This window comes from Phocoena phocoena, chromosome 10 (genome assembly GCF_963924675.1).
Source record: "Phocoena phocoena chromosome 10, mPhoPho1.1, whole genome shotgun sequence".
NCBI lineage: Eukaryota > Metazoa > Chordata > Mammalia > Artiodactyla > Phocoenidae > Phocoena > Phocoena phocoena.
Window position 1 is genome coordinate 68,000,232 of NC_089228.1, and position 22,781 is coordinate 68,023,012.

At 42.8% G+C, this 22,781-nt stretch overlaps 1 protein-coding gene across 1 annotated transcript in view; it reads left to right on the plus strand.

The window, feature by feature from the left end:
• The window catches only part of RNF8 (ring finger protein 8), a 37,690-nt gene that overhangs the window by 11,957 nt on the left and 2,952 nt on the right, over positions 1-22,781 (plus strand). The window contains exons 3-7 of the mRNA XM_065885855.1: positions 6,643-7,383; positions 10,577-10,639; positions 14,855-14,944; positions 17,235-17,342; positions 19,559-19,763. Coding sequence (XP_065741927.1) covers positions 6,643-7,383; positions 10,577-10,639; positions 14,855-14,944; positions 17,235-17,342; positions 19,559-19,763 — 1,207 coding nt within the window. The remainder of the gene's footprint in view (positions 1-6,642; positions 7,384-10,576; positions 10,640-14,854; positions 14,945-17,234; positions 17,343-19,558; positions 19,764-22,781) is intronic.

Consider the following 22,781-nt stretch of genomic DNA (forward strand, 5'->3'; position numbering starts at 1 on the left):
TAAAAGATGTTTTCATATCTTCTGCTTTTGTACTAGGTATATTTACTTTGCAAGATGCTGAGCACTGAGTTGAAGTGATTGTTGATAAATCAGTTGAGCTAGAACAAAATAATGGTAGTGAACACTTATATATACACTTATATAATGCTTACCATGTGCCAGGTACTTTCCTAAGTACAGTACATATTTTACCTCATTAAATCCACACAAACACCATGAGGGAGAGACTATTATTATCTTCCATTTTATAGATGTGGCAGTTGGGGCATAGAGAAGTTAAGAAACTTGCCTAAGTCACACAGCTGTTAAGTAATGGAGCCAAATTACAAACCCAGGCAGTCTGACTTCAGGTTCGTGCTCTTAATCCCCACACTGTGATTTAATTTAAACCACAAAAGTAAATATCGAGCATTTGTTCTATGTGGGTCACTGTGCTAAGTGTTTTGTATGTATTACCTCAGTCATTCCTCACAGGAGCAGTATGAGATAGGAACTGTACTATTTTACAGACAAAACTGAGGTACAAAGAGGTTAAGTAAATTGGTGAAGGCCATGCAACTAATAAGCTGAGTCCAGAGCTCCAGCTCTTAACCACGTGTTCTGTTGCCCATGGACCATTGGTGCTGTTATTTGGATCAGATCCCACCTGCGATTTGACCCTAGTACAAGGTATTGGTACTTTCTTTTTTGGTTTATGTGTACTGGGAAGTGTTTTTTTATTCACCAATGTGTTCAGGGGCCACACACATCCAGAGACAGTGCCTGCATGATTTTCTTGGCCAAGCATACCTTTGGAACCTCATCGTTAGATGCTACTTCCTTCACTCTTAGCAGTTTTTCCAGTCTTGGGCCATTGCCCCCAGTTTACATCAACAGGAGCTATTCGATTTCAGTTTCTTTTAATGCTAATGCATTTATTTGAGTAATTCATCCACCAGTAACAAGGTGATTCCTGCCTGTTACACAGGCACTTCTCTGGAGAAATGAACATCATATAGGTAAAAAGCCAAAGTGCTGTTTGAAGAATGCTGTTTCTAAGGATAGCAGTTTATGAACCTTTCTTTTCTATTTGTTCTCAAGGGTTTTCTTTCTTTCTTTCTTTCTTCTTTTTTTTTTTTTTTCGGTACGCGGGCCTGTCACTGATGTGACCTCTCCCGTTGCAGAGCACAGGCTCCGGACGCGCAGGCCTAGTGGCCATGGCTCACGGGCCCAGCCGCTCCACAGCATGTGGGATCTTCCCAGACCGGGGCACAAACCCGTGTCGCCTGCATCGGCAGGCGGACTCTCAACCACTGCGCCACCAGGGAAGCCCCTTCTAAGAGTTTTATAGTGTCTGGTCTTACATTTAAGTCTTTAATCCATTTGGAGTTTATTTTTGTGTATGGTGTTAGGTAGTGTTCTTTTTTTTTGTGGTATGCAGGCCTCTCACCGTTGTGGCCTCTCCCGTTGCGGAGCACAGGCTCTGGACATGCAGGCTCAGCGGCCATGGCTCACGGTCCACAGCATGTGGGATCTTCCCGGACCGGGGCACGAACCCGTGTCCCCTGCATCGGCAGGCAGACTCCCAACCACTGCACCACCAGGGAAGCCCGATAGTGTTCTAATTTCATTCTTTTACATGTAGCTGTCCAGTTTTCCCAGCACCACTTATTGAAGAGGCTGTCTTTTCTCCATTGTAAATCCTTGTCTCCTTTGTCATAAATTAGGTGCCCATATGTGCGTGGGTTTATCTCTGGGCATTCTATCCGGTACCATTGATCTATATTTCTGTTTTTGTGTCAGTACCAGCCTGTCTTGATTACTGTAGCTTTGTGGTATAGTTTGAAGTCAGGGATCCTGATTCCTCCAGCTCTGTTTTTCTTTCTCAAGATTGCCTATTCGGGGTTTTTTGTGTTTACATACGAATTGTAAAATTTTTTGTTCTGATTCTGTGAAGAATGCCATTGGTAGTTTGATAGGGATTGAATCTGTAGATTGCTTTGGGTAGTATAGTCATTTTCACAATATTGATTCTTCCAATCCAAGAACATGGTATATTTCTCCATCTGTTTATGTCATCTTTGATTTCTTTCATCAGTGTTTTATAGTTTTCTGAATACAAGTCTTTCACCTCCTTAGGCAGGTTTACTCCTAAGTATTTTATTCTTTTTGTTGCAATGGTAAATGGGAGTGTTTCCTTAATTTCTGTTTCTGATTTTTTGTTGTCAGTGTATAGGAATGCCAGAGATTTCTGTGCATTAATTTGGTATCCTGCAACCTTACCAAATTCATTGATTAGTTCTAATAGTTTTCTGGTGGCATCTTTAGGATTTTCTATGCATAGTATCATGTCATCAGCAAACAGTGACAGTTTTACTTCTTCTTTTCCAATCTGTATTCCTTTTCTTTTTCTTCTCTGATTGCTGTGGCTAGGACTTCCAACACTATGTTGAATAAGAGTGCCGAGAGTGGACATCCTTGTCTTGTTCATGATCTTAGTGGAAATGCGTTCAGTTTTTCACCTTTGAGTATGATGCTTGCTGTGGGTTTGTCATATATGGTCTCTATTATGTTGAGGTAGGTTCCCTCTGTGCCTATTTTCTGGAGAGTTTTTATCATAAATGGGTGTTGAATTTTGTCAAAAGCTTTTTCTGCATCTATTGAGATGATCATATCGTTTTTATTCCTTAATTTGTTATTGTGGTGTATCACATTGATTGATTTGTGTATATTGAAGAATCCTTGCATCCTGGGATAAATCCCACTTGATCATGGTGTATGATCCTTTTAATGTGCTGTTGGATTCTGTTTGCTAGTAGTTTGTTCAGGATTTTTGCATCTATGTTCATCAGTGATATTGGTCTATAATTTACTTTTTTTGTGATATCTTTTTCTGGTTTTGGTATCAGGGTGATGGTGGCTTCATAGAATGAATTTGGGAGTGTTTCTCCCTCTGCAATTTTTTGGAAGAGTTTGTGAAGGATCTGTGTTAGCTCTTCTCTAAATGTTTGATAGAATTCACCTGTGAAGCTATCTGGTCCTGGACTTTTGTTTGTTGGAAGATTTTTAATTACGGCTTCAATTTTATTACTTGTGATAGGTCTGTTTATATTTTCTAATTCTTCCTGGTTCAGTCTTGGAAAATTGTACCTTTCCAAGAATTTGTCCATTTCTTTGTGGTTGTCCTTTTTTTTTTTTTTTTTTTTTTTTTTGCAGTATGCAGGCCTCTCACTGTTGTGGCCTCTCCCGTTGCGGAGCACAGGCTCCGGACGCGCAGGCTCAGCAGCCATGGCTCATGGGCCCAGCCGCTCCGCGGCATGTGGGATCTTCCCAGACCGGGGCACGAACCCATGTCCCCTGCATTGGCAGGCGGACTCTCAACCACTGCGCCATCAGGGAAGCCCATGTGGTTGTCCATTTTATTGGCATATAGTTGTTTTTAGTAGTCTCTTATAATCCTTTGTATTTCTGCAATGTCAGTTGTGATTTCTCCTTTTTCATTTCTAATTTTGTTGATTTGCGTCCTCTCCCTTTTTTTCTTGATGAGTCTGGCTAAGGGTTTATCAATTTTGTTTATCTTCTCAAAGAACCAGCTTTTAGTTTTATTGATCTTTGATATTTTCTTCGTTTCTATTTCATTTATTTCTGCTCTGATCTTTATGATTTCTTTCCTTCTACTGACTTTGGGTTTTCTTTGTTCTTCTTTCTCTAGTTGTTTTAAGTGTAGGGTTAGATTGTTTATTTGAGATTTTTCTTGTTTCTTGAGGTGAGCTTGAATTGCTATAAGCTTCCCTCTTAGAACTGCTTTTGCTGCATCCCATAGGTTTTGGGTCATCATGTTTTCATTGTCATTTGTTTCTATGTATTTTTAAATTTCTTCTTTGATTTCTTCAGTGATATCTTAGTTATTTAGTAGCACACTGTTTAGTCTCCAGGTATTTGTGTTTTTTACAGTTTTTTTCCTGTAATTGGTTTCCAGTCTCCATAGTGTTGTGGTCAGAAAAGGTGCTTGATACGATTTCAATTTTCTTAAATTTTCTGAGGCTTGATTTGTGACCCAAGATGTGATCTATCCTGGATAATGTTCTGTATGCACTTGAGAAGAAAGTGTATTCTGCCACTTTTGGGTGGAATGTTCTATAAATATCAATTAAATCTATCTGGTCTCTTGTGTCATTTAAAGCTTGTGTTTCCTTATTTATTTTCTGTTTGGATGATCTGTCCATTGGTGTAAGTGGGGTGTTAAAGTCCCCTACTATTATTGTGTTACTGTCGATTTCTTCTTTCCTGGTTGTTAGCATTTGCCTTATGTATCGAGGTGCTCCTATGTCGGGCGCATAAACATTTATAATTGTTACATCTTCTTGGATTGATCCTTTGATCATTATGTAGTGTCCCTCCTTATCTTTGTAATAGTCTTTATTTTAAAGTCTATTTTATCTGATACAAGTATTGCTACTCCAGCTTTCTTTTGATTTCCACTTGCATGGAATATCTTTTTCCATCCCTCACTTTCAGTCTGTATGTATCCCTAGGTCTGAAGTGGGTCTCTTGTAGACAGCATATATATGGGTCTTGTTTTTGTATCCATTCAGCCAGTCTGTGTCTTTTAGTTGGGGTATTTAATCCATTTACATTCAAGGTTATTATCGATATATATGTTCCTATTACCATTTTCTTAACTGTTTTGGGTTTGTTTTTGTGGTTCTTTTTCTTCTCTTGTTTCCCACTTAGAGAAGTTTCTTTAGCATTTGTTGTAAAGCTGGTTTGGTGGTGCTGAATTCTCTTAGCTTTTACTTGTCTGAAAAGCTTTTGACTTCTCCATTGAATCTGATCCTTGCTGGGTAGAATAATCTTGGTTGTAGGTTTTTCTTTTTCATCACTTTAAGTATATCCTGCCACTCCCTTCTGTCCTGCAGAGTTTCCGCTGAAAAATCACTGACAACCTTATGGGGATTCCTTTTTTGTATGTTATTTTTTGTTTTTCCCTTGCTGCTTTTAATATTTTTTCTTTGAATTTATTTTTGTTAGTTTGGTTAATATGTGTCTTGGTGTGTTTTTCCTAGGGTTTATCCTGTATGGGACTCTCTGTGCTTCCTGGACTTGGGTGACTATTTCCTTTCCCATGTTAGGTCAGTTTTAAACTATAATCTCTTCAAATATTTTCTCAGACTCTTTTCTCTTCTTCTTCTGGGACCCCTATAATTCGAATGTTGGTGCATTCAGTGTTGTCCCAGAAGTCTCTGAGATTGTCTTCAATTTTTTTCATTCGTTTTTCTTTATTCTGCTCCTAAGCAGTTATTTCCACTATTTTGTCTTCCACCTCACTTATTCGTTCTTCTGCCTCAGTTATTCTGTTATTGATTCCTTCTAGTTTATTTTTCGTTTCAGTTATTGTGTTGTTCATCTCTGTTTGTTTGTTCTTTAGTTCTTCTAGATCTTTGTTAAACATTTCTTATATTTTCTCAATCTGTGCCTCCATTCTATTTCCAAGATTCTGGATCATCTTTACTGTCATTACTTTGAATTCTTTTTCAGGTAGATTGCCTATTTCCTCTTCATTTACTTGGTCTTGTAGGTTTTTACCTTGCTCCTTCACCTGTGATGTATTTTTTTGCCATCTCTCTTTTTTCTTTTTTATGATTGGGATTGTGTTCCTGTCTTACTGGTTGTTTGGCCTGAGGTTTCCAACACTGGAGTTTGTAGGCTATTGGGCAGAGCTGGGTCTTGGTGCTAAGATGATGAACTCCATGAGACCTCACTCTGATGAATATTCCCTGGGGTCTGAGGTTCTCTGTTAGTCCAGTAGTTTGGACTTGGAGCTCCCACCGCAGGAGCTTCAGCCCAACCCTGAGCTTGTGAACCAAGATCCTGCAAGCCATGTGGGGTTAAAAAAAAAAAAAAAATAGTAACAGAGTAAAAAATAAAATTAGACTAGGAAACGAACAGATATGTTAGAAAGAATATAAAAATAAAAATATGATGAATCAACAACTGGAAGGTACATCACAATAGGAAAAAAGAGGAAGAGGGAAAAGAAAAGAAAAAAAGGGCGGGGTGGGGGGAAGGCCTTGGCTGTGGAAGGTGGGGCCTAATCAAGGGTGAGGTTTGGGTGGTGGGTGGAGCCAATGCGCAGGGCCCACAGGGCTGGAAAAGGCCCTGGGGGCTGTGGGGGGTAGGGCTTAGGCTCAAGGAACAGAAGGGGCCCAGGCGTGCCCCCCACCCCTGGTCTCAGAGGGCAGGGGACCTCACCTGGGAGCCCAGCAGGCTTCCTGGGTTCGAGTGGGTGGGGCAGTCACTCTCCCCATCTCCCTCGCTCCTTCTGGAGGGCCCCTCCTGCCTGCCTCTCCTGATCTCCCTGGTCTCAGGGGTGCCAATCCTACCTGGCCTCCACTTCTCCTCCCCCCTCAGTCCCCCTATGTCCTACCGGCTCACTTTGGGGTTCCTCCCATCTCCTTGGGCATCAGAGTCCCCCACCAGTGGTGGCAGGCACCCTAGTTGTGGGGAGACACTAATTCCGTGTCTTCCCACACCGCCATCTTGACTCTGCCTCCAAGGATTTTCTTTCTGAAAAGACAGAAGATTTTGCAGCAGCAGGAGGGAAATTCCGTTAAGAGGAGAGAAATCATGAAACTTATTTTGTCTTTCTTTCCCTTTCCCCAGAGTCTGAATGGCGTTTGGCTGAACAGAGAACGTCTAGAACCTTTAAAGGTCTATTCTATCCATAATGGAGATCACATCCAGCTTGGGGTGCCTCTGGAAAATAAGGAGAATGCAGAGTATGAATATGAAGTTACTGAAGAAGACTGGGAGAGGATTTATCCTTGTCTTTCCCCAAAAAGTGACCAGATGATGGAAAAAAATAAGGGCTTGAGAGCTAAAAGGAAATTTAGTTTGAATGAATTAGAGGGTTCTGGAGCTGAAGGCCCCTCAAATTTGAAATCCAAAATAAGTAAAGTGTCTTGTGAACCTGGTCAGCCAGTGAAGTCACATGGGAAAGGTGAAGTGGCTAGTCAACCCTCTGAATATTTGGATCCTAAGTTGACTTCTCTTCAGCTAAGTGGGAAGACCACAGGGGCTCATGTTGACCCAGGCCCTGCAAAAGTTGTAGAGCTTCATTATAAGAAGCAGAAAGCCTCAAATCCTTCAGCATCTCAGAGCCGCTTAGAGCTGTTTAAGGTAACGATGTCCAGGATTCTAAAGCTGAAAACACAGATGCAGGAAAAGCAAGTAGCTGTTCTGAATGTGAAAAAGCAGACCCAAAAAGGGAACTCAAAGAAAATTGTGAAAATGGAGCAGGAACTGCAGGATTTACAGTCCCAGCTGTGTGCAGAGCAGGCCCAACAGCAGGCCAGAGTGGAGCAGCTGGAGAAGACTTTCCAGGAAGAGCAGCAGCATCTCCAGGTACCACACAGGAGGGAAGGACAAGAGTGCCCCTTGGGATGGGCAGGCCTTTCGTGAGCCTCTGGCCAGAACTCTCTGTTTCTGGTTCAGGGACCAAGTGCTGAGTGCCAGGGACAGGAGATGTAATGGGAACAGAAAACTTTGAGGTTCAGCATGATGATCAGATCAAGAGCCAGAGTTGGGATGTCAAGATGGGGAAAGGTGACTGGCAGAACCAGCCAAGATATAACAGGATGCAAAGGTGAGGCATCTCAGAACTGAGGTAAATTCAGAGAGAGGTTGGATGAAGGTGAAGAAGATGCCCCAAAATTACAGCACACCCCAATTAACGCAATAGTTGTCTTCATGAGTAATCTTTCTCTGTTCTGAGGTCAAAGCCAAATTTCTGTACCCAAGGCAGGTGTAGGTCACCTGATTACTCTGCCCTTGATTTACCTGGCAACTTGTTAGCTCTGTAGCTAACCTAGGAAGTGGGAGGCTAGAAAGGCAGAAAATGTTTGTGTCTGACCTGAGTAGCCAGCATGGGAGGGGACAGGTACACCATGACTCAGTTGTTGGGTTGAGTGATAAGCCACCGTCCACAGGGCCTTTAGTAGATAAAATAATGACTGTCTTAGCTGTGTCAAGGTGAGGGCAAATGTGTCTGCATCCCCAAGTCATTTGGGGTTAGATGACAAGCACTTGCACAAAGCTTCTAGGCTATGGCTGATCCTGGTTCTGCTCAAAATGTCAGTTCCCATCTGGCAAGAGCCACATGTTTTACTCTCACCTACTTGCTCAGGTAATACTGAATGTCAAGAATTCCCCATTGTTGACTTAGAACTAAGAGGGGCCAATCAGGATTGAAGTGAATAAGCTTTTCTCTTTCATGTACTTTACTCAGGGTAAGAAACAACCAGTTGTGTTGGCTTATTTCTGAACAATTTGTAGATTTCATTCTAATCTCAGCTATCCCCATAAACTGCTGGTCTTAGCCAAGGCCATGGATTAAAGAGGTCTTTCTAAGGGTATACACTCCTTGCTTATGTGTACCTTTTTGCTGCCGTTTTCCAGCCTGGACTAGTTCTTGAAATTAATAGACGGAGGTTTATCTTCACATATTTAGTGTATGACACCTTCACCAGAGTAGAGCTCTCTTTAAAGGCTTATGTGCTCAGGAAGAAGAGTTACTGTTAATATTTGTGACTCCTTTCAGCATGCTTCAAGATATAGCTGTGAAATCTTTTTCCTTATCAAAATGGTAAAGAAAGGCAAAAAGGACTGGTTTAGAGAATTTCTCCAGGAATGAGAGGGCCATATATAAGTCGCTCCTAGTGACGTATGTCTAATAAACGTATGTTTATTAGTTACATTCCCCTCTCCCACCAAGCCCTAAGAATTTATCCTACCCCTACCGCTTGCTCAGAAACTCATTTAACCCTTGCTACTTCACACAGAATTTTGGTTTTTTTGGCTGCGCTGTGTGGCTTGTGGGATTTTAGTTCGCCAACCAGGGATTAAACCCGGGCCCTCAACATTGAGCATACGGAGTCCTAACAACTGGACTGCCAGGGAATTCCCACAGACTTTTTTTTTTTTTTTTGCAATATAAGGAATTTATTTAAACAACATTAGTTGCTGGGGGACTGGGAAAACAAGGCTGGAAACTACACAGTCAGGAATGAGACAGACCTAGTCCAAGGAAGATGCTATGCTGTTGTCACTGGGCACAAACATCTCACCTGCAGGGCCAGCAGTGCTAATGCTGGGGTCTCAACACAAGCCTGGAATCACTTCTGCTGCTCCTCTGGAAATTAAATGTTATTGTATGATACTTCCACCACCACCCCATGGGGTGGAATCTTGCACTCCCTGTAACCTCAAATAACCAGTTTCTGAGGGTGTCTGGTTGTTCCAGGATAGCACTTTGGGTTCAGAGGACATCATGAAAGCAAGGATGTAGCATTTTCAACTACTATAATGGAAGGAGGACCCTGTATGTTACGGAATTCTCCATGTCATTCTTTTTTTTTTTTTTAGTTATCTATTTTATACGTATTAGCCACATAGATTTTTTTTTTGAGCACCCACATTACCTGGCACTATACTTGAGTTTGGGTGGTTATAAAGATGCTTAATAAATGTTTTTTGCCATTAAGGAATATATCTGGTTGAGGAGACAAAGATGTATTATACACACAAAATGATCAGAACAGTTTCAAGTCAATATATTTAAATTAGAGAAACATTTCCAGTTGGCATATTAAATGGGTAGGTAATTCTTTCTTTTTAAATATTTTATTTTTTAATTTATTTTGGCTGTGCCAGGTCTTTGTTGTGGCACATGGGATCTTTTAGTTGCAGCGTGTGGGCTTCTTAGTTGTGGCATACGGACTCCTTAGTTGCAGCATGCAGACTCCTTAGTTGCAGCATGCAGACTCTTAGTTGTGGCATGCAGACTTCTTAGTTGCAGCATGCAGACTCTTAGTTGTGGCATGCAGACTTCTTAGTTGCAGCATGCGGACTTCTTAGTTGTGGCATGCATGTGGGATCTAGTTCCCCAACCAGGGATCGAGCCTGGACCCCCTGCCTTGGGAGTGCAGAGTCTTATGTGGGAAGTCCTGGGTAGGTAATTCTTAAGGAGGGAAGGGCCCAGAGGTTCTTCTGGAAGGTGCTGGATGTAGGGGAGTGATGATGTAGAAGGCATCTACATTCAAGGGGGCAGATGGAGGAGATATAGCATAAGCTCAGGAAAGGCAGGAGGAGGAGCAGTTTATGGGCTAGAAGTGGTAAAGACTCAGAGTGGCCAGAATTGAGGAAAGAAACATGTTGGAGCTTGTGAGTGCCAGCTCAGGGGATTGTGTTTCAGTTTAGATACTTGGTGACTCAGAAGCTCTCAGATTACATCCTTTTGGGAGTCACAGCATTAGCCAGTGAAGGAGACTTGGAGTATTAATCCAGAGTTTCTCCAGAACACCCTGAGTGGTGGCTTGAAGGTGACAGCCCTGAGGTATGCAGTATTTGAGCAGTTTAATTCTGCTTAAGTCCCTTACTGCCAACAGCTTGAAGTAAAATGGGAGATTTTCCACCCACTCCCTGCCCCCTGTCGTTTCCAGATGCTCACGCTAGCAGGTCTGCTCTGCTTGTTACTGGATTTTGTCCCTTTTTCCCCCTTCCTGCAGGGTAACCTTACATTTTGTTTTTGGCTTTGCAGCATTTGGAGAAAGAGCAAGGAGAAGAGGACCTGAAGCAACAGCTAGCCCAGACTCTGCAGGAGGTAAATCTCTTGCCATTGTCCTGAGCTTATAGTGGGCGGTGGAGTGGGGGGCAGCCAGGCTTCTTGTGGCCACCGGCTGCCTCTGCTGCTTAGCGCACACCTCTGTGGCATCTCCAGTCTGTAGACAGAGCAGGTGGCAGCTGCTCATGCCATAAGGTCGGAGACTTGGAGCCTCACAGACATGCCAGACATCAGCATGAAAGCTTACATCTTCATTTGAGCACGAGTTGCTTTGGTGAAGATGAAATGAGCCTGTAGCAATTAGGAGGCTCTCTAGGAGAGTGGCTGCACTTCCAGAAAGGTGAGAGCAGCAGAGGGAAATTGAGAGCTGTGACTTGGCCACCAGGGCCTGCAAGGGCCTCCATTACCTCACCATTCCTGAGCTGAAGCCATCCTGAAGCCATCTGAGAATGTTCCAATTAAGCATTTTAGGTTAGGTTGAGAATGTGCAGTTTAACCGTCAACAAAACGTATCAATTTACTGAAGGGGGCAAGGCTCACAGGAATAAAATTATCCTAAAAGATTGCCTGTAATTTATTTAGTTTAACTTGACTACCTCTTTCCTCTGTTTATTTTTTTATGAGTTCTTTTGCATTTTTAAAACCTGCTTTGTCTTCTTTATGTGTAATGATTAGTAGTTTGTTATAAGTCAGGAGGTGAGTGTTTGTATCTCCTTGAGAAAAATGAGTAATCGCATTAGAATTTGTTCAGGAGAATTTATCATTCGGTTCTTTTATTGCTTACCTACCTCCCAACCTTTTTACAGTGCTAACAATCACATATTACTTCATGCTTGGGAGGGTGCCTACCTTGGGTGCACAAACAGCCTTGGAAAGCATTAGGTGAAAAATTCAGTCTTTTTAGAATTTTCTAAGCTTGTGTATTTTCTAGGGTGGGGGGGTAGGCATGTTTCCCATTTAGAGGATTATTAAATTAATATTCAGATAATGTTTTGAAATTGACTGGAAAAGAGGAAGGTTCTGCTCTTGGAAATCCCTGAGGAATCATTCAGCACCCTGCACCCACAACACCTCACCCTCTACTGAGACAGACTGGAAAACACACTATCATTTAGCATAATGCATTTGGCCAGTCTCCATACATTAACCTAAAATAGGATACTTTTAGGTCATGGTTCTATAACAACATGCCTGGGGGACCTACCACTCTCAAATGAAACATGGTTATTGTTCGGTCCACCTGGTGGTCCTTCTGAAGCTGTTCTTTTTCATTTTCCAGGCCTATAATTATAATAACTTACATTTACATAGGGCTTTAAAAACTTTTCTGAGTGCTCTCATATATGTTATTATTTTTTCTTATTAACCCCAATGTAGGGGGGCGCCTATTTTCCCATTTTATAAATGAGAAAATTAAGGCACATGCATCTAATTAGTGGCCAAGATGAATACTCAGGACTTCTGACATAACTGCTTTTTTTCTGCAGACCACACATTTTATTGTTTCTTTATTTTTTAAAATTAGTTTATTTTTGGCTGCATTGGGTCTTTGTTGCTGTGGGCGGGCTTTCTCTAGTTTTGGTAAGCAGGGGTTACTCTTAATGCGGTGCGCGGGCTTCTCATTGCGTTGGCTTCTCTTGTGGAGCACGGGCTCTAGGCGCGCAGGCTTCAGTAGTTGTGGCACGCAGGCTCAGTAGTTGTGGCAGGCAGGCTCAGTAGTTGTGGCGCACAGGCTTAGTTGCTTCACAGCATGTGCGATCTTCCCGGACCAGGGCTCAAACCTGTGTTCCCTGCATTGGTAGGCGGATTCTTAACCACTGCGCTACCAGGGAAGCCCCCAGACCACACATTTTAAAATGTGTGTCTTGAATAATATCTTTTCAGAAATACCACCTTCGGCGCCTGCCAAGAGGAAGGCGGTGGTGGGGGGAGCTGGGCTCCAAAAATGTCGCCATGGCAGTGGTGGAGATGTATAGGAGTTAATCACAGGCGAATATAGGTTGGGACCCTTCAAGTCCTAGTGGGTCGGAGGGCAGTGGCCCTTGGTAAATTGTTTTTTGAGGAGGGGAAGACAAGTCCGTTTCCTCAGACAGGACCTGAACAGCCTCTTCAGGTCTGCAGCCAGGGATACCAGCTCAGAGACAAGGAGACTCTACCCAGCCCAGAAAGATCTAGCTCGCCCGGGTTAGAAACCTAGTCTTTCATTAGTTCAAGAACTTAGTGAGCAGCTCACTTTGCCAGGCGTTGGTAGGGGGTGAGGACAGTCAAAGACAATTAAATTAGGTGTTTCCTGGCTTTAAGTTCAGCCACTGTCATGGGGATTTACTATTTCCCCCTACTGTACGAGGAGATAATTTTAAAAAAAGGACAAAGAAAGCAAGTGGCAGAAACTTGGGAAGTCAGACTTGAGTTGAATATCCTGTTGCTTGCACTTGCCTTTTTCTGTGTCTGTTTATCTGTAAAATGAACATACCTACAAATGGTAAACTGTGTGTAGCAGTTACTTTTGGCCAGGCACTGTGCTAAATGCTCTATGTATAGTCTTTTCAAATCCTTAACAACAGCCCTGTGAGGTAGCTGCTGTTGTTTTCCCCATTTTACTGATGATGAAATAATAATTGCATCAAACTCAGAGTTTTTGTGAGAATTACACAATGTTTGTAAGCCACTTTGCACAATGCCTGGCACATTAAATATTTTTGTTATGACTGTGTCTCCTAAAAGAAGCCAGAAATAGGTACTAGCCTAGAAAGGCTGCTGAGTTTCTGGTATTGGTTCAGCTACCAAGAGTTGCTTTACCATTTTCTCTCTTTCTCCATGTGTATATTTCTTTATGAATTATTTAAAAGTAATTGCATGTATTATGTCCCTTTACCCCAAAGTACTTAAGTATTTAAAAGTAATTGCATGTTTTACGTCCCTTTACCCTAAAGTACTTCAGTATTTGTTTCCTCAAAACAAGGGCGTTCTCTTACATCATCCTAGCACTGTTATTAAATTCAGCAGATTTAACATAGATACAATATTACTATTTATTCTTTTTTTTTTTTTTTTTTTTTTTTTTTGTGGTATGCGGGCCTCTCACTGTTGTGGCCTCTCCAGTTGCGGAGCACAGGCTCCGGACGCGCAGGCTCAGCGGCCATGGCTCACGGGCCCAGCCGCTCCACGGCGTGTGGGATCCTCCCGGACCGGGGCACGAACCCGTGTCCCCTGCATCAGCAGGCGGACTCTCAACCACTGCGCCACCAGGGAAGCCCTATTTATTCTTTTTGGCCATGCCACATGGCTTATGGGATCTGGGATCTTAGTTCCCCCACCAGGGATCGAACCAGTGCCCCCTGCGGTGGAAGCACAGAACCCTAAGAACTGGACCACCAGGGAATTCCCAACCCATGGACTTTTAAGTCAGCAGGTCTTCCTCAGTTTAGTTATGGGCAGAAAGAGTCCACCATTTGAAAATATAGTTCTCATTAAAACAGAAAAAAAAGAAAAACACCAAATAAAAGAATTAAAATAATAAAAAAGAAAGATCATCTTCTTTAAAAAAGGATTTGAAATGAGATTTAAAATATAAGCTATACTTAAGTATGAGGGAGCTCAGAAATTATGTTTCATAGAAATGGAACCTCTTGACATTTGATGTAGGCAGTTAGTCACAATGAATGAGCTGCTAGCTCTTGGGCATGCCACCTTCCAGAAGACACAGCCAGGGTTCAGGCAGCATTACCTTATGAGCATGTAGTATGTGATTTATAGAATAAATAGTTAAAAATCTTTTTCATTTCAAAGAATATGATTATCTAGTTTTCCTGAATCCACATTTCCCTGATTATTTTTTAAAAGCTGCTCCCAGTGCTGGGTAACCTTAGAGTTACTTACTAATTCTTGAGCATTTGTTCTCAGGATCACTTGTGTGGCTTTGTAAAAAATGTACATCCCTGGGCCCCAAGCCAAACCCACAGAATCAGACTCTCTGGAAGGCAGTGTAAATTCTTCAGTTGATTTGGCCACAGAAGTTGGGTTATTTCCAGAGAGATTAATAGATTTGATGGCATTCCTCCCTATCTGCCCCTTTCCCTGAAAAAAGCAGTATGTAGGTGGGATGTCCTGACGGAACAAAAACATTATTTTGAAATTGCCAGTCCATTGATCTCTTGAACCAAAGCTGCTGACAGAGGGAGAGACAGGCATGGTGGCTGAAAGGAACAATGCAGTGTAACGCATCTTGAGTATGTATCTGCTATGTTTCTGCAGCATCGGGCTCTGATGGAAGAGCTAAATCGCAGCAAGAAGGACTTTGAAGCAATCATTCAAGCCAAGAACAAAGAATTGGAGCAGACCAAGGTACTGGAAAGAAGGTGAAGGTTTAGAATTTGGTTAGCACATGCAACTCAGCATTTTCCACAGTGCAAAGGTTGGTATGGTGAATGAAGGGAGAGGTTATGGCTGTTTCCTTCCTCAACGGAAATAATCTGTAAAATTAGTTAGGGCTGTAGAAGGTTCTGCCTGTAAGACAACATCTATTTCCTTCCTTTATCCAGAAGCAAAATGCTGGGAATAAGACACATCCTGGAGTCTAGTCCATTGTCTGTGGTAAATGCTCCTTCAGAGTGTCTCACTCACATAGGCTAAGGGGTGGTGTAGTCAAAATAAAAAATAGTTTGTCTTGATGCATTTATGTAGTTATTTCCCATATCAAATCAGTGGAACTCTTAAATTAGGGGTTGTAAACTCAAGTGCCCACTGGGGTCAGACCGATAATAGGAGTAAAGTGGCCTGGGTGTAAGAACATAGTGGGGAGCTGTGAGGCAGAGGTGCACCCTCACCCTCATCCCCAGAGGCAGCTCTTCTCTGATGCAGCCAGTCATTGCCATCCAGATATGCAAGCCCAGTGTTGTCCGATCTGAGTTTTCCACTGAAGATGGAAATCCAAATGTTTATGTAAAGTATCCCAGTTTTCAAGTATTGGCAACAGTTCAGTGTTTTTTGATACCATGAATGCCAGACTAAATAAGTCTGCAGGCTGGATCCAGTCCACAGGCCACCAGTTTGCATCCTCTGACCTGAAACTTATGCCTGAGTCTGATTGCATCTCTCAGCCCACCCCTCCTCATGTACATATCTGGAGCAGAATACAGAAAAGGCGGAGACTTTCTAGTTTGTTTGATATCCTTATCCTCTGTTTAAATCACATAGTTCCTTCTTCCCCAGCCTTCAAGAAACCATCACATCTTTTTAAATCCAGTAATTCAAAAGTTTTCAGGGAACTTGACTCTACTTATAACTGGGTCCAGTCCCTCTTCACTGCCCTAAGCAGTCTGACAGTCTTTGCTTTGATTAGAAGAGAAAGTAAAACATGAGAAATAAATGAACCCTAATATTTAGGGTATATCAAATATACCCTAAGTGGCTTTTCCTCTCCCCCTCAGGGGCTCCTGATCCTTTCTGTTTTGGAGATGAGGTGGTAACTTAATAAATGTTGGCTTCAAGAGAGCACACCTGGGCTTCCCTGGTGGCGCAGTGGTTGAGAGTCCGCCTGCTGATGCAGGGGACGCAGGTTCATGCCCCGGTCCGGGAAGATCCCACATGCCGTGGAGTGGCTGGGCCCATGAGCCATGGCCGCTGGGCCTGCGCGTCGGAGCCTGTGCTCTGCAATGGGAGAGGCCACAACAGTAAGAGGCCCGCATACCGCCAAAAAAAAAAAAAAAAAAAAAAAAAGAAGAGAGAGCACACCTAGATCCTCCTTAAAAAGTGTGTCTACAAGCAGTCTGACCGGTTGGGGAAAGCACAGGGAAATTGCACTGCAGGAGTGGGAAGTGACAAGCATCACAGAGTGTGGGGCCTGAAGGTACTTCAAGAGGCCACCTCTCCAGCCTCCTGTCTCTAGGGAACATAGGTATTATCCTTATTTTATAGGAGAGGCAGCTGCAAAGAACGGAATGGACCTTACACACTAATTCAAGCTTCCTACCTTTATGGGCTGTTCCTCATTTCTTTCTTATCCAGTGAGTTCTTGGTTGCTTGGGATGATTTTGTTTCACCTCTGAACTGCAGTTTGCTATAGGATACTAATGCCTCATTCTGGTCTTGGGTGGTTGGTGGAGTGGGTATGCTACCTTCAGTTTTTATCATTTGGTTAATTTTTGGGAAGGAGACAGAACCTGCAATGCGAATACATACTAAAAAAGTCGAGAGAGGGAAAAAATGGAAGATAGTGTCCTATATTAGAAAGCAGTTCTGAGAAACATTAACCCTTGCGGAAAGAGTTTTATTCTCGTGTTGCTGTGCCAGGGTGAATTTTTAATTTAGATTCCTTCTGAATCCTATTGCAGACTATTTTTTTTTTTTTTTTTGCGGTACGCGGGCCGCTCACTGTTGTGGCCTCTCCCGTTGCGGAGCACAGGCTCCGGATGCACAGGCTCAGCGGCCATGGCTCACGGGCCCAGCCACTTCACGGCATGTGGGATCCTCCCGGACCGGGACACGAACCCGCGTCCCCTGCATCGGCAGGCGGACTCTCAACCACTGAGTCACCAGGGAGGCCCCTATTGCAGACTATTAACCCTGCTTCCTGTACTGTTTTGCATTCTCATTGGTTCTCCCGAATGACAGGTGGGGTTGTGTGTTTTTGCAGGAAGAGAAGGCGAAGGTGCAAGCACAGAAGGAGGAAGTTCTTAGCCATGTGAATGACGTGCTAGAGAATGAGCTCCAGTGTATTATTTGTTCAGAATACTTCATTGAGGTAATTATGAATGGTGGCTCATGCCTTCTCACTCTCCCAGCCCTGAATGGAGCCTAGGCTACACAGACTGCTTCTGCTGTAGGGAAACATTCTGAAGAATGTTTTTCCTCCAGGAACTTACTGTAGCTATTTGACTTCAAAGTGACTGCTAGAGATGGTCACTTCTCATTTGTTTTTGTAGTCTTCTTTACCTCCACTGTCTTTTTTTCTTATTTCATTTGTTCTTGAGTATCTGTTTGGCAGAATCAGTGTTTTGGGCTCTAATAAAGCCTTTATCTCTTTGGTGTTGGGGAGAAAACACTTTGGTTTCAAAGAACCACCTGAGAGCTGCCCCACCCTCCCACAGGTCAGAATGTCCTGTGCTTTCTACTTTTCTGACAGCTATGTCCTGTTGGATTTTGTGCCTAGTGTTGAACTCCTTGCAGGTTTTTTACCTCCCGGGAACCACTTGATTCTGGCACAATCCAGAATTAGATGGCATTAGAAATTTGAAGTATCAGAATAAAGCTGCTCAATAAAACTCTTCTTTCTTTGCTCTGAATGGGCACAGTGCTGAGAGTAGGTGTGCAGTGCAGCCTTTGAACTGGGGGGTAAATGCCACTGATGTGTGGTTGCTGGGAATTCAGTGGCCAAGTGGAACACATTTCAGGAACTCTGAGGCTCCTTATGAAAATGAAACATCTCTCCTAGGTTACCATCTGTTATCCTGTCTTTTTTTTTTTTTTTTTTTTTGCCACACCGCGCGGCTTGTGAGATCTTATTTCCTTAACCAGGGATTGAACCTGTGCCCTCAGCAGTGAAAGCACAGAGTTCTAACCACTGGACCACCAGGGAATTCCCTGTTATCCTGTCTTGTTTTTGCACAGGATCTCCTTTTTTTTTTATACTTTTTATGGCCACACTGTGTAGCATGTGGGATCTTAGTTCCCCAGCTAGGGATGGAACCCACACCCCCTGCATTGGAAGCGTGGAGTCTTAACCACTGGACTGCCAGGGAAGTCCTGCACAGTCCTCTTTTATTTTCACACATTCTGCTATCTGTGTCCAGTTCATCTTACACTACAGGTGTTAAACTCAATTTGTTAAATGACAGTGCTTTTCAGACTCCTTTAAAAAGAAAATGCATACACACACTGCTTCCTTTTTTCTGGTGGACTTTAGGGAGATTGGGTCTATTAGCCTCCTGAAAAATCTCTCCTGGGTAGACCTGTTTCTTTTGCTCTGGATCTACTTTGACTTCGGGTCATAATTTCCCCCATAGTTTCTAGTCATTTGATTCCTACTTTGGAGAAACTCAGTTCGTGCTCTTTTGACGTGGCTTACAGACCCTAATAGAAGAAGACAAGGAAAGGGTGGTTGGAATGGGTGATGAGTTAGCCAACCCAGAGCATCTGCACGACATGTAAGAGACAAATAACTTGACTTTGTTTGGTTTACTGCATGTGCCTGACCTTTTCTCTGGGTCACCTCTTAAAATCAGTGTTGGGAAGAGGTTTCATTTTAATCAGACAGGTTTTTAGTCCCGTTTATGAGAATTTATCTCATTCGTTATCGAGAAGGTCTCCTAGTTGGCTTTCTGGTCTCAACTTGGCATTTGAAAAATACATGATTTCTGTGTTATTTTCCACTGCTATCCTAAAAACAGGAAGGAAGACTTTTGAGCCTCATGAAAGTTGTATCTTAGGAGATGTACATAAACAAGAGTAATGAGGAGAATGGTTTATGTTTTGGGGAGTGAAAAGTGTCCTGGCAGAAAGCTGACCATTGGAGTTACTCATAGGAGCCCCTCACATACAGGCTTCCTTCTGCTTTCTCTCTTCTCACAGGCTTACTTACTTAAGGCACTATCAGTTGAACCCATTACATTTTTTCCCAGCCTAAGTTCTCTTTTACATATACTTTTTTAGCTGCTTTTGAGTAAAGATGATGCCTCCTACCATTCTGTTTACTGAGTATTCACTGTGTGTTCCCCTTCATATATTAAAATTGAGGTGCTAATTCACCATTAGGACATAAATTTGTTTTCATGAGAGAATTAGTGATGTATTTATACCAAACATTCACACGCTTACTAGTCCTACTTACGTCCAGTGACATTTGTTTGCAGGGTAGCTAACCCATGTTGGCAGTGTGATCTGAGTTGGTTCTGAGATCTCAACCGCTCTGGGGAAGTAAGCATCACAGTTCTGATCTGTATGTTCACATTCCCATTATAGGCTGTCACCTTGAACTGTGCACATAGTTTCTGCTCCTACTGTATCAGTGAGTGGATGAAGCGGAAGATAGAATGCCCCATTTGTCGGAAGGACATCAAGTCGAAAACCCACTCCCTGGTTCTAGACAATTGCATTAATAAGATGGTAGATAATCTGAGCTCGGAAGTGCAAGAACGACGAATTGTCCTCATCAGGGAACGAAAAGGTGAGTGGGTATGAACAAGAGGTCAGTCCCCTCAACAAAGGACTTACAAACGTAGGCAGAGTTTTTGGATAGGGAAGAGTAAGATAAATGATTCTTGAGCTAAGGAAGAGGTGGAAGAAATTGGGAAAAGTAAAGGGAGTTAAAGATAATGAACATGTAAGAAAGAGTTGAGGTAGAATTAACTTATTTGACCAGCAGGGAATGGGGATGCTTAGGTGTATGTGTCTTGGTTTTGGGGATAAAAAAGGATGTGATTAGAAAAACACATGGTCACACAGCTTGCTCTGCTGGTCACTAGATGGTGCTGTTGTTCAAGACAGTTTAGTTGCTGTCCGGGTGTTGCAGAAATCTTGGGTTGGGTATACAATAAATTATAAACAGGATGTGGTACAAACAGGTTTCCCAGCCAGAGAGAGTTTAAATAAAGAGATTAGGGAAGGGGTGGGTGAGTTTCCTCAAGGAACCATACTTCCATAGTGAATATCTGCTAATTTAAACAAGTGATCTCATCATACTTGGGGCCTGCTGTGTTGAAGGTTGCAGAGCCACTCTGCTTGAGACTTGAATGTCCTGGTGGCAAAAGAATGTGTCCTGGGGCAAAGCACAAGGAAGCCAATGGATCGGAAGGATTGGTTATTGGGCAGAGATGAGAGTAAAGAGGAGCAGAGTGGATCTGATTATCATGTTCAGTCCCTTTAGAAATCTAGTACGGTACTACCCTCTGGGAAAGCTCAGAGCCAAAGTGCTGTGAAGTCAATTGGTTGCACATAAAGGCCAATCAGAGGAGAAGAACCAAAAGCTCACTGCCCTTCCAGTTGCTTTCCACCACCTGGCCATCGGGAACCCATGTTCATGTGTGTCTTTGGATATTCCCTTCTCTAAGTCCAGAGAAGCTGGAGGCTTAAAAGCCACACTGCTAAGAACAGGATCTTCTGTCTATCACTCTCTTTCTCCTAGCCCTATCAACAGATGTCAGCCTCTTTGAGTAGGGCCAGAAATCTGATGCTGATTTGCAAGCAGGTATGGTATGGAATTGGCCCTCTGTTGGTCAGCCATTGTGAGGGCAGCAAGCCTGTCACAGGCCAGGTGTTGAGCCTGTTATGCCCAAGGAAGACATTCTGAGGGTGGGGCGGTCCTCAGGCAGTTCTTTGAAACCAGGGTGTTTTCTACTTTTCTGACAACTATGTACTATTGGACTTTGTGCCCAATTTTGAGTCCCCATAGGTTTTTTTACCTCCCAGGAGCCACTTGAATCTGGCAGAATTCATTGCTCTTCCTCTCCACCTCCCATCACTCCATAAGCATTTATAGGAACACTACACTATGCACTGGGATAAAGAGATAAACAGGGTATTGTCTCAGCTCTCATAGTCTACGGAGGAGACAGAAAAACAAGTAGGTAATGTGACAAGTTCCATAATAGGGTGCTGGAAAATTGCAGAGGAGAGGACAGTCAATTCGGCCTGGACAGGTGGAGGTATGGGAGCAAGCTTCACAGAAGAAGTGCCATTTGAACTGAGTCCTAAAGGTTCCCTAGGGACATAGCTTTCCAAGCAGAGGAATTAGCATAAGCACAGAGGCATGAGAAGCAGTGACCTGTTCTAGCAGTGCCCCCCTTGGTGGCCCAAACAAGACATGTCTACACAGTGCCAGAGGAGCATGAGGACAGCCAAGGCTTAGGAAGTGTCTACTGAGGTGTTGTGAATGCCTTCTGTTTTCTTCTCTCTTTCCTTTCTGAGAGGAACACTGACCTGGGAGCCCAGATTTGACCAAGGTCAGCCTTTGAGCTTAAGTTTGCTGGGTCTCTGTGTGGGTGGGTACACCCATGTACTTTCTCTTTGTTTTTTGGGGGTTATTCTTGTTTTTATTTTTTTCTTTGAAGTATAATTGATTTACAGTGTTGTATTAGCTTTAGATGTACTACATAGTAACTTGGTATTTTTATGCATTATAGAATGATCACCATAATAAGTCTAGTTACCATCTGTCACCATACAAAGTGATTACAATATTACTGACTGTATTCCCTATGCTATACATTACATCCCCGTGACTTAATTTATTTTGTAAGTGGAAGTTTGTAAGTGGAAGTTAACTCACTTCCCCTGTTTCACACATTCCCCCATCCCTCTCCCTTCTGGCAACCACCATATTGTTCTTTGTATTTATGAGTCTATTTCTGTTTTGCTATGTTTGCTCATTTGTTTTGTTTTTTAGATTCCAGACTTAAGTGAAATCATATGGTATTTGTCTTTCTCTGCCTGACTTCTTTCACTTAGCATAATACACTCGAGGTCCATCCATGTGCTGCAAATGGGAAGGTCTCATTCTTTTTTATAGCTGAGAAATAGTCCCTTGTATATATATACCACATTTTCTTTATTCATTCATCTATTGATGGGCACCTAAGTTGCTTCCATATCTTAGCTATTGCCAGAAATGCTGCAGTGAACATTGGGCATGGATTTATCTTTTTGAGTTAATGTTTTCATTTTCTTTGGTTAAATACCCAGAAGTGGAATTGTTGGGTTGGGTTGTGTGGTAGCTCTATTTTTAATTTTCTGAGGAACCTCCATACTGTTCTCCATAGTGGTTGTACCAGTTTACATTCTCACCAACAGTGCAGGAGAGTTCCCTTTTCTCCACACACCGATATGTACTTTCTTCACCCAGCCCACTGTCCAGGTTTTTTCTCAAAAGTCCGAGCATGGTAGATGCATGCAGCCACTGGAAAAGGAAAGAAGAACCCTGTGTCCTAAATTCATCTCTGACTCTCCTCACACAGAGTTAATACCACAGAGTAGATAGTATCAGACCCCTCTTTTCTCTGCAGAGGCTAAATCTGGTGCCTTGCTGCCTTTTTAGTAACACTAGGAGCCAACACAGTAAACCGAATCGGCCTCCCTGTCCCACTCACTGGCTGAGAGCAGTTCTGGCACCAGCCTCGGTTTCTGCATTTATCGCAGCGAGTGCAGCTTTGAGGTTTTCTCTAGAGACAGACAGAAGGTTCTGAGGCCC